General features: G+C 32.6%; 2 protein-coding genes across 2 annotated transcripts; both read left to right on the forward strand.

Annotated features, from left to right (window-relative positions):
• Positions 1-1,989: 1,989 nt before the first annotated feature.
• LOC106720808 (probable pyruvate dehydrogenase E1 component subunit alpha, mitochondrial) lies at positions 1,990-3,856 on the forward strand. The gene is made up of 6 exons (XM_045683441.1): positions 1,990-2,041; positions 2,073-2,296; positions 2,524-2,695; positions 2,961-3,110; positions 3,198-3,373; positions 3,638-3,856. The coding sequence occupies exons 1-6, from the start codon at positions 1,990-1,992 to the stop codon at positions 3,854-3,856; spliced, it is 993 nt and encodes a 330-aa protein (XP_045539397.1).
• Positions 3,857-4,077: 221 nt separating this feature from the next.
• LOC106720807 (probable pyruvate dehydrogenase E1 component subunit alpha, mitochondrial) lies at positions 4,078-8,933 on the forward strand. The gene is made up of 8 exons (XM_045683502.1): positions 4,078-4,278; positions 4,362-4,436; positions 5,110-5,278; positions 5,426-5,649; positions 6,027-6,198; positions 6,987-7,136; positions 7,874-8,049; positions 8,607-8,933. Exons 1-8 carry the CDS (start codon positions 4,225-4,227, stop codon positions 8,784-8,786), a joined length of 1,200 nt encoding a protein of 399 aa, XP_045539458.1. The 5' UTR covers positions 4,078-4,224; the 3' UTR covers positions 8,787-8,933.
• Positions 8,934-12,256: the final 3,323 nt, after the last annotated feature.

Consider the following 12,256-nt stretch of genomic DNA (forward strand, 5'->3'; position numbering starts at 1 on the left):
AAGTATATATATAGTATATAATTTAAATTATTTTAATAAAAATTGACTAAAAATATAACAGCCCAAAGGAAACATCTAGAAGATAGGACAAAAGAGGTGGAACTCTGAAAAGAGCTAATGAGTCACACAGGTTTTAATAACATTCGCGTCGTCAAAAAAGGATATCAACCTACCGCACAAGTTCTACTTGATGACGACGGTAATCTTGCAACAGATGAAGATCTTTAAAAGATGTGGCGGGAATATGTTCTGGATTTAAAGCTACTTATTAAGTTTTTTTAAATTCCGCGGAGATAATCAGAGTCGTGAGCGTTAATTAATATAAATTGTAAATTCAAGATTATTAATTAAATCAATCAAATATATAATATGAATAAATATCGGCAGCAATGAAAATAGAAAAGGGAACAAGTACAAGTTATAGCCCTAATGAACGCTATCTCACAACCAAACCTTCGAAAGAAGATGATATTTCGTGAACTAGACAAGATAACCCACTTTTAACATAAGTTACAATGGGGTTTGTCAAAAATATTTTTTTTTTAAATAACTAGAGACTTCAATGGGAAGGTAGCTAAGGAACAGCATTTCAAACTACAACACTTAATGCCGACTGAGTCAAATAAAATCGTGTTATAAAATATGACTAACACCATCTATGATGTGTTTTCACAAACTTTTACATTTAAAAAAATGATTCAATATTTTTTTCATATTACTATTGCTCGTTTCACGTCTGCAAAATTGTTCACGACACAACCTGATAACAATGAGTAATTTTATTAAAGTTAGAAAAATAAAAATATCATCCACCGTTCTATTGCAAAAGTTTAGAAAACAACGGTAGACTTGTATTTAACAAAAATTATACGCACTTAATTTGATCCATTATTAAATGATTTAATTAAATTATCTCACGACTTTTAAGAATTTAATTTTTACTCACTATGTTGCGCTAAAATTCCAGTATTTAGGATTTATTTAGGTTTTTATCATTAAACTGAAATCAAGCGACATCTGTTATGAAATTCGTGAACTATTTAAACTTGTAGTTCCACGCAGATGTTCGGAAAAATTGGGGCTGGTATCGCGGTTATAGACCGACCGACAAGAGACAAGGCTGTCTGAACCGGTGGGCATAAGTCTAAATTATGACAGTTCATTAGCTCCTCCTGTAAACGTCAAAAAAGTATCCTGACTATTCAAACAAGATTATAGAGCCGTTGAGAGAAGCGCTGCTGTCGCGGTTAGTTCTATTAGAAAATATGTAAAACCTACATGAGCATAGAAAATGACGTAAAATAAAAATATGACAGGTACAGTACGAAAAGCGTCTTATGACAATTTTTTAACGTTGAAATGGGGACGCTTGTGAGTTGTCATCTTTGTATGTATACATAGTCAAATAGATTTTTGTGACATCTAATTAAAAAAATGAACCTTTAATACATTTAATATTAATTTTATGTACCGAAACAATAATAATTGGATAACAATAGACTTATATTTTTAGTGGAAACCGTTTACTGTTTTTTTTTTATTTTTTAATAACATGTCGAACTGTTTTAATCTTAGAGGATTTCACTAACAAGCCTTACAATCCTTTTAATAAAGTTGCAGCAAAAGTTGTTATAAACAACGAAGAGGTTGTCAATAGCAAAAAATGTATAACGGTAGATACAGTCAGATAAAAAAATTAGCTACAGTAGTAAAAGCTACTTTTAAAATCGAGGTAAAAATGTTAATGCTTAAAATTAAAAAGGAATCCTAAAAGATCTTGTTAAATGTTCCACTAATTTACTTTGTAGAAACCATTCAAGCTCCATAAATTAGACAACGGTCCAGCATCCACGGTAACTTTGACTCCAGAAGATGCTATCAAAATTTATGAAAACTTAGTGATACTAAGACGAATAGAGAATGCAGCAAATACCATGTATAAAGAAAAACTAATTCGGGGCTTTTGTCACTTGTATACAGGTGAAACTAATGAAGTCATTATCGGTTTTACTAAAAAATAAACATTCATCTTATCATTTACGTATTTCTATGACTCTCTAATTCATAACCAGGTCAAGAGGCAGTAGCCGTGGGCATACATTCAATGCTTCGGAAAGTGGACACAGTGGTGACATCATATCGTTGTCACGGCTGGGCGCAACTGATGAGTGGCGATATGTTCGGAGTGCTCGCTGAAATCGCCGGCTGCAAGGCCGGACGGTCGCGGGGTAAAGGTGGCTCCATGCATATATACGCAAAGAACTTTTATGGCGGGAACGCAATCGTAGGCTCTCAGGTTTGACATGTATTTTTTTTAATTTTTAGATTAAAGCTAAGGTAAAGTGGTACAGTTGATTTTACTATTGTTAGTTCATCGAAGAACGTAAGTAATTGCGTAAAGGCGTACGAAACCCAGAGACTCTTCTCCAATTCTTTCTTACGTCTTGAGATGAAAGAACCTTCTAATTCTAGTACAATGTGTTGGATTCGTTGCTGATTTAATCAAGTAAACTACAAATTCAGATTGCGTTGGGCGCTGGTATTGCATTCGCGCATAAGTATCGCAACGATGGTGGCGTTTGCTTCGCCGTGTACGGCGACGGCGCGGCCAACCAGGGCCAGGCATTTGAGGCTTACAATATAGCGAAGCTTTGGAATCTACCTTGTATATTTGTTTGTGAAAATAACATATACGGTGAGTACTACTTGATAATTAATTGTTATGGCGATGGTATTTAAAAAAATTTAATATACAAAGAATATGACAAACCAAAAATTTTTTTTGTAACGTCAAATATCTAACCAAAACATTGATTTTATATTAGACACTAGTTCCGGCGTTTCAGGTTTTGTCGTAGTTGGACATGAATGAGTTTTTGATAAACTAAGTTTATAGTGGTATGTAGGAACATACCACTACAAACAAATAAGGATCCTTCCTTATTTGTATTTTTGTGTAGGAATGGGCACAAGCATCAAACGGTCGTCAGCCAGCACCGAGTTTTATAAGCGTGGCGATTATATCCCTGGTGTCTGGGTGGATGGAATGGATGTTTTAGCCTGTAGAGAAGCTGCTCGTTATGCTATCGAACATTGCACTAGTGGAAAAGGTTGGAAAATATATATAGACGAGCACATATCCCCATTCTCGAACATAATTTTCGAATAATCGAAGTTTGAACTTTATAAATTATTAGGACCGTTAATTATGGAGATGGAAACTTATCGGTTCACTGGACACTCTATGTCCGATCCAGGAACGTCATATCGGAAGAGGGAAGAAGTAAAACAAATGCGAGAGAATAGAGACCCTATCAAAGTGTTTAGAGAGAAAGTTACTAGCACAGGTCTGGTAACAGCAGAGAAACTTAAGGTACTTTGAAAAATAATTGTCTCAATTCCTTCATTCCAGTGTCTCGTCTTTTTCTGATAGATAAATAATTTAAGTGATACTTAGAACGTTGGCTTGTTCTTCGTTGTAAGCTGTAAGCATTCCACTTCTTAGTTAAATATTTTCCTGAATATACTTTAACTAAGATGTTAAATAAAATAAAATTAATAGAACATTTAATCCTTTTGCATCATTAAAACGCAATTAAAAATATTTCTTAGGAAATTTACTTAAATGATTTTGTAGGAAATTGCTAATCGCATTCGCGAAGAAGTTAATGACGCATCTGAAAGAATAAAAGTTGAAAAAGAAAGCGGTCCAGAAGATCTTGCCGCAGATATTTACCGAAAAAATCTTCATCCATTTATACGGGGCATAAGACCTGACGCGCCTTTGGCACACGCTAATTTTTTTAAGCAGGAAGATGATTTTATTCCGTTGGAAAAGAAAGTGAAAGAGAATTAAGTTTCGATTTACTACAAAATTTGCATGTTTTTAAGAAATAAATTTAATTATTAAGTACTGAAATTTTATTTCTTGAGACAGATTTATATCATAAATACACACTTGTGAATAAAGATTTGTGGTAAGATTTTTTGATTTAACAAAAACGGTGTATAAAGGAACGTACGGTAAGTTGTGCGAAATGACCTTTTTGTCCTGATAAAAACTGTCAATTGTTTGCTTTGCTGTCATGTTGTCAAATGTCATTTGCAGTGTAAGACGTCCGGGGTCGGCTCTACAGAGATTTTAAAACATTTCTTTGCAATATAGTGATCCATATTTTGGATCACAGTTTTAATCTGGGTTTCATTAAAAACATCTTAGAAACGATGAGTAAATTACTGCCATCCGCTGCCAAATTTTTAACTTCTTCCACTATCCCGGTAGAGTGTTTGGTTCCTTTTTTTAAAAAAAATTGGACGTATTTAAGTGGTTAATTATATGAATGGTGATGATTTTTTTGTAGAAAGCTGCCGCCCCGGTAGTTTCGACATCAAGCTCGAAATTCAGCACGAAATCTGAAGCTACATTTGAAATTAAGGTTAATATTTGCCTTCCAATGGCTTAATTTTATTTTTAGTTTTAATGATAGATTTTATGAATTTAGCCATCTATAAAATATTTAATAGTTTATAACGTGTCTCTCTAGTTTGTATAAGAAAAGTTTTATGTTTAGCAAATTATGTAACATAACCTTCAAATGTCAAGTGTAAGTTGTTTTATTATCATAATTATGATTAGCTTAGATTATTTATGCGATGTTTACAAATTTGAAAAACTAATCGAGAACTTGAAATGCTCTAATATGAAAACATGTTCATAAATTGCAACTTGAAAACAGATTTAACAGGTAAATTAAAAAAAAAGTTGAACTTCATTAATTCACTTGGTCATACTCATTTATACATATTTACATTCAGTAACAAAGACATGGGAATATCACTTAATACGTAAGAAATCTATCTGTTTATTCATTCCATCAGTAAATGTTAATCATATGCAATTCTACTAAAATGTATGACCTGCAGATCAGCTCACTGATCAAATGTATGAAGCAGATAAGTGAACTGATTTGCAGCTCAGCGTACCTTCATAGAGTTAAGTTTTGCATTTCAATATCACTGTATTTGACTTGTTAAGGTTGTAAAATTATTTTAACATCTCTAAATGCTTTGCAGTCTGTGTATTTATGGCTTAAACTATTTTGATTCTAGCCCTACAAACTCCATAAATTGGAGCAGGGACCTGCAACATCAGCAACACTTTCTTCTGAAGATGCACTCAAAATGTACGAGAAGCTTGCAATGCTACGAAGAATTGAAACTGCATCAGGCAATTTGTACAAGGAAAAGATTATCCGAGGCTTCTGTCATTTGTACTCAGGTAAATATACCACCCTAGGATTTTTGTAATCTAAATATTCCTATGTAGTTATTTCATATTAAAGGTGTTAAAATATTTATAGTTTAACACATTGAGTGCCACCAACTTAAAATATCTAAAAGTTGTATCTATTGATGTTTTATTTAGGACAAGAAGCGGTAGCTGTTGGAATGAGAGCTGCAATGCGTGATGTAGACTCTGTGATCACTGCCTACCGTTGCCATGGATGGACTCATCTTATGGGTGTCAGCGTTTTGGGTGTACTATCTGAGCTAACTGGTCGCAGAACTGGCTGCTCAAGAGGCAAAGGTGGTTCTATGCATTTATATGGCAAGAATTTCTATGGTGGCAACGGTATTGTTGGAGCTCAGGTAAATAATCTTGTATTACAATGTCTTTCATAAAGTTCATGACTATTTAACTAATCTATATATATAAAAGAAAGTCGTGTTAGTTACACTATTTATAACTCAAGAACGGCTGAATCGATTTGACTGAAAATTGGTGGGCAGGTAGCTTAGAACCAGGAAACGGACATAGGATAATTTTTACCCCGTTTTCTATTTTATATTCCGCGCTGACGGAGTCGCGGGTAAAAGCTAGTATTTATTAAATGTCGTTATGGATACTTTTTCAACCAGCCATATCCAATTTATAATAGGTAGAATACTCCAAAGACTAGAATAGTAATTTTTTACCTTTTAAATTGACTTAATACTTGTAAATAGTCTTTATACGATTTTTTTAGGCTCCGTTAGGTGCTGGTATTGCATTAGCACATAAATACCGTGGTGATGGAGGGGTTTGCTTCACATTGTATGGAGATGGAGCGGCTAACCAGGGCCAGTTGTTTGAAGCGTACAACATGGCCAAGTTATGGGACCTGCCTTGTGTCTTTGTCTGTGAGAACAATGGATATGGTGAGTATTGTTTATTTATATTATAGCTTTCGCCCGTAATTTCGTCAAAGTCCGTCAAAATCGGTCCAACTGTCCCAAATACTGCTTGCAGACAGATAGACAAACAAAAGCTTTAAAATTTTGTTTTTCGTCAGCAACGCAAATACATAATGTGTATGAGATATAATATTGTTTTATCTCTGAAAAGTAGAGAACTATATGTGTTGATACATTTATGTTGTCAGTGGAAATGGACGCTTATAAATGATTTAATTATTTATCACTTTAAGATAATCTTGATTTAAAATTGAAGTTAATTTATTGATGTAATATATTAAGTAGTGTTTTTGTGTTGCTATACACTAATTCAATTTAAAAAGATTCATTTTTATTTATTTACCAACATTAATAAATGACTTACTTTATATATGTGGACAGTGATATGTAAGTCTTTGTTTCCATTGTTTAAAAGTAAAATATGTACTTTTTTTTTGTAATTTAAACAAAAAGGTGAAAAAAAACTTGCATTTTGGAAAGGAGCGGGTAAGGGAATAGAAACCAGTCATCAAAATTTTGCACTGATCCCACCATATATGTAGTTTTTTTAGGGATGGCAACATGTTGTCACTTAGATTTGCTGAAATAGCAAACTGATTGTTGCCCATAGATACAATTGCAGATATGTTGTCTTTTATAGACAGAGTAGAAGACAGAAAGAGAGTATTTCCCCTTCCTATGTGTCCTCTCTGTCAAATTCATGGGCTTTGCTCGCAGTAGCTGATCTTTCATAGATTTAATGATATGTCCAGGTATGGGTACAAGTGTGGACAGATCATCTGCCAGCACGGACTACTATTCCCGTGGGGACTATGTGCCTGGTATCTGGGTAGATGGTATGGATGTTATAGCTACAAGGGAGGCGACGCGGTATGCTATCGACTACTGTAATAGTGGAAAAGGTATGTTTAGAGTAGTCATGTCAAAGATAAGGTCCGCGATTGCAATGTGTCACAGAAAGAAGAATCATGTTTTTTTAGTGCTATTAGACTTAAATTGTTTAAACTTTCGTGAGACATCTTTTAGACTTCATTCGATTCTAATTTAATAGTTAAAATGTTATAATAATTTAGTTAATTTTTTTCTATTTTCAATGTGGCCCACCTACGAATTCAAAAATTTAATATACATATGTCCCTTTGCAAAATTGAGTTGGACATCTCTGGTATAGAGTCTAGATTAAACCTTTAACTGCTATAAAATGTGTTTATTTGTTTTTTTTTTAAACTTTTTTTTTTTAATATTATGGTCTAGTTTCCGCAATTATTAGTACATATTCTGTTAAATAGTTGAGTTGGATTTTTTTTAAATAGTTTTTATTTAGTTTAATATGGTATAAGGATCTATGTTTTTTTTTAAAATTTTGTGTAATTTGTCAGTAATTATCATGATTTTTTCGTGAATCACATAATTTTTTCTTTGATTATAGGTTTTTCAATCTATTATAACACAAAAAATAACTGACACATTCTGTGGGATGTTTCACAATGGGATTTTTTTTCCCATTTTTGTCAACTGATTCAATCGACCCAAAGAAAATACCCATTGAGAATTGTCTAGTGGTTACTATTGTCCGTAAAATAGTTAAATCTCTAATTCTCTTTTTCTGATGTCTTCTATCCGCTGTAACTTTGTCCAGGTCCGTTAGTTATGGAGATGGAGACATACAGATACTCGGGGCACTCAATGTCTGACCCTGGCACTTCATACCGCACACGTGATGAGGTACAGGAGGTGCGCCAGACGAGAGACCCCATCACCTCATTCAAGGAGAAGATCCTCAGCAGGGAGCTGGTGACACCTGATCAATTGAAGGTAAGTGGTACCAGGAAGTTATTTGCTTGTTAAAAAATTGAAAAGTTGTATATGTATTACTAAAAAGGCAGAGGAACTTACTTACACTACTTACTTACAGAAAAACTTACCTTTTCTTCCTCTACTATTATCATTTATTAGTGGATATTTAAATGTTAAATGCATAAATATTTTAGATAAAAAGTCTTTTATAACTTCAGTGAAATAATTTCTTTCTTCTCTCTCTCTCTCCCTCGCTCTCTCTCTCTCTCTCTCTCTCCATTTTTAAAGATCACTATGTTAAATCCTGAGAGATAAAATTATTACTCGATGTGCACCCTGTATATATCGGTATGACACACTTCCTTGTTAAAAATAAATCTAATCTTACCTTCTGTTACATTTTATACCGTAGTACCAAAGTGCCTGGACAAACCCACGATCGGTTTATAGATACTTTTAACTTTGTATTTTGTACCATGTTTAATATATAAAAAAAAATTGGCACTTTTTTCATATGTCATAGTCTGACGTCACAAGTGGTGATCTTTAAAATAGTATTATATATAAATTGTTAGGAAATCGATGCTCAAGTCCGTAAAGAGGTGGACGAGGCCACCAAGCAGGCCAAGTCGGAGCCCGAGGTGGGCCTGGAGGAGCTCACTGGAGACATCTACAGGAACAACCTGGAGTCCCTCATCCGGGGACTTCACCCCGCCGCGCCTCTACAACACTATGAGGTCGCGCCTCGAAACTGAACCTTATGTGAAGGTAATTGAGTTGTTTTTCCCATTAGTATATTTGTAATGCCACATTAGATAATGCCCCATTTACATTCTTCCAGTACAGTGATTGAAACCAGCGCTGGATTATAAATTGTAAAATGTAAACTTAGTCTTTGAATTTCAGTGATCTAATGTAGATTGATTTAGAATTTTTTTTTTAATTAATTTTTTGTTATAACGCTGGGATTCAACTGTTGGATGAAATTATACAAGATTGTCATCCATCTCGTTTTTTTTAAAAAAAAAACAGATGACAATATAATTCTTTGTATTTTGACAGTGGAAACTTATTGTATTAGGGATGTGAATATAATCGATTATGAATAAATATCGATTTAAACTGATTCGATTCTCTGTTAAATTAAATATTTTTTTTTACTGACGTTAATATTGTGATTTTAAATAATGTATTACAAATATAATAATGGGAATTTAGTAAATGTTATATATTTAGATATTTTCAAAGGAATTAAATGAATATCATTGTTAGGAATCTTTTAATGTAGATTAATTAAAAAAAAACCTTCTTAAATTTTAATTTTTAGTCTTTGATCACTTGCATATTTTTTTAATTTCCGTATGAGATTTTTTTTTAAGATTTTATTTGTTTTGTTATAAGGGTAAATGTTGTCAACTTTTTGAGGTTATACATTTTAGTAAAATCATTAAAACGGATCATAAGAAAATGTAATTTATTAAATGGTATTATAAAAGAATTTGTTTTTATTTATTTTTTGAATGTGGCCAGGTTTTTACTGATATAATTTTTTATAATCTGTCCCATATTTTCCGTGTAAATCATATCGTCTAATATTAAAATATTTCTAAAGGGTCGCAACAAATGGCCGCCATATTACCTATCGTTTTCATACATTTTATATGGACTTGCCACAAGATACGCTACTCGATTCTTGCCTCACTCTATTCCCTATCCTCTCTCCCTTATCTTATTCAACCTTTTTAAATCTAAAGTAAAGAACGCACGTTATCTGTGTTTATTTAAAGAAAATTGTCATATGTCCTGCGATATGGGATCCTAAAAGTGAAGTGTGAGGAAAAATAAAGCCTTGGGAAGAAATCAACCGACTCAAGTGTTCCAACTATGTTTTCAAATATTTTGACGGTTCTGAACTTCTTGCAAATCGTAGTGCGATGCGGGGGACGGCACTGCGTACTGTACTGTAATGACCTTGAGCCGTTAAAGTATTTGAAAATAACTATACCTCTGTAGACGTTTCTAGCTTCTCGTGGCGACGTTTGTGGATGTCGCGTGTGAAGCGGACTCTTACATATATTATCTCTGTGTTTTTTTTTCAATAAAAATATGTTTCGATAGTGAAAATCAACAAATGATCTACCATCCCCTTATAAATAAAAAATAACTACTGATTTTAGAAATCAGTAGTTATTTTTTAAATTCCTACAAAATTAACAACTGTTATTGCTTTCTAAATAATACACTTTCAAATATATTGTTTATTTTTTCAAAAATTTATTTTACAGTTATCCACAATTTGTAAATAAAGAAAGATACATTTAAGTTTGCGATTTATATTTTGAACATAACCTAAAAAAAAATAACTATACAAATGCTAACTTTACATGTAATTACAGCTTTTTTTTTGAAATAACAATAAAAATGTTTATTCAATAATACTACTGTACTTTTAGCTAGTAAGCACAAAATTTAAAAATACGGGTTAAAAAGATCGCTTAATATCAATTCAACAATCATTTACATAATTAGCAGCTAAAATAGCTATAAAAATGTTTACAGACTCTCTCACTCAGAGTCGAAAGGTCCTTAGAACCTTAATAGTGTCTTAGTGTTGTGTTAATGTGACATTTATTTGTTAATTTGTTTTTCGTTACGAAACCATTTGAATAACCAAACCAAGAATATAAAAACCCCGGCCTAGGGCCGTTTCAATAGGTAGGGAAAATATTTATAAAATTTTGTGCGTCCTCATTTAAAGACAGCGGTCGCTTCGCTGCTTCGGCGAATTCGAGTAGCCGCTTGCCCGTTTGTCACCTTAAAATATGAAAAAATATTATAGTTTTATATTTTTCCGCAATATGGCTAGGGATTTTTATATTTCTGGTCAAGCTATACAAGAAAATATAGTTGTTTTTTTTTGCTTCGGCTATGGAAATCCACTGTTATAAAATACATTACTGGTGGTCGCCCATTGTTCGAAATTCGACCATAATATATAGTCAAAGATTTTTGCTTCTTAATTTTTGACATTTTATTTTATTTTACACATCTCTACATTAAATGTATTTTTTTTTACGTTATACATTATTATTTAGGCACACGTGTTATTAAAGGCACGTTTAAAGCGAATTAAAGAGATAAGCAATAAATAGAATTGCCTCGCAATACTAAAAATCTTACTTTGTCACGTATTTATTATACCGGCAAAATTTATTTCAAAATTACCATTGTTTTTGTATCGGAATTGAATCTATAATAATACTAACGAACATTGACACGTGTAAAAAATAATATACGATTTTGTTCTTTGTTTGTTATGTCGAATTTTCAACTAAGAAAAACATTAGACTTTGCAGGGTAGGAGACTAATAGGAAGAGGAAATATTCACTATTATCCGATTTTAAAGGTAGGCAATCCATGATGCAAATGCGGATGTCCATGGGCAGTGGTCACTTCGCTATTTTTGGCGAATTCAGGTGACCGCTTACCCGTTATATTATAAAAAAAATGTTCTAACAACCCGAATTGTATTCAAATGTTTAACGGTTACTATTTAAGTGTGTCCAATATGTATCACTAAAGGTCCGTTTACACGATGCCAGTTTCTTGTCTATTGCATACAATTAAATTGAGGCAATAAATGTCTTGTATAGTTCAAATAATAGTTCACAATTTTTAAAGATAAATTGTACACGCAATTTATTGCTTTCAATTATTGCACTGGTGCGTACAAGAAAGTGGTATCGTCTAAATGTACCTTAAATTGATTGAATAACTTCAGCATAAAACTTATATACTAATAACTATTATATAATACAGCAACTTTGTTATTATTAATAACCTGTAACATTTTATTAAGTTTTTTTTTACAATAACAAATAAATTTGATTGTTATTTATATTACATTTAATTACAGTGGAGTTGGTACATTACATGATTATTTTATACATCATATAAAACAAATACAAATCTTATCGTATATCTGGACTGCTCGATACATCGCACGAGTAGCACAGAACACAATTTTCACAGCGGGGAGTGGGCACAGCACAGCGCGCTGATGACCTTGAGCCGCCACGATATTTGAAAAGACGTATACCATGAATTTTCATTCCAAAATATTGTACAAAAATTTCGTAACGCATTTTGAAGCTAAACTCAAAATTTACTAGTCTTCTAGTTATTTTAAAAAACAATCAAATAAATGGGACACATCAGCAAGCA

The sequence above is a fragment of the Papilio machaon genome, chromosome 22 (assembly GCF_912999745.1).
Source record: "Papilio machaon chromosome 22, ilPapMach1.1, whole genome shotgun sequence".
Classification (NCBI taxonomy): Eukaryota; Metazoa; Arthropoda; class Insecta; order Lepidoptera; family Papilionidae; genus Papilio; species Papilio machaon.

Bases quoted from the DNA above. Each gene is read 5' to 3' on its own strand.
- LOC106720808 (XM_045683441.1), top strand. From the start codon at position 1,990: ATGAAGTCATTATCGGTTTTACTAAAAAATAAACATTCATCTTATCAT. The intron at 2,042-2,072 runs GTATTTCTATGA...ATTCATAACCAG, and splicing joins ACATTCATCTTATCATTTAC to GTCAAGAGGCAGTAGCCGTG. The intron at 2,297-2,523 runs GTTTGACATGTA...CTACAAATTCAG, and splicing joins ACGCAATCGTAGGCTCTCAG to ATTGCGTTGGGCGCTGGTAT.
- LOC106720807 (XM_045683502.1), top strand. From the start codon at position 4,225: ATGAGTAAATTACTGCCATCCGCTGCCAAATTTTTAACTTCTTCCACT. The intron at 4,279-4,361 runs GTAGAGTGTTTG...ATTTTTTTGTAG, and splicing joins TAACTTCTTCCACTATCCCG to AAAGCTGCCGCCCCGGTAGT. The intron at 4,437-5,109 runs GTTAATATTTGC...TTTTGATTCTAG, and splicing joins AAGCTACATTTGAAATTAAG to CCCTACAAACTCCATAAATT.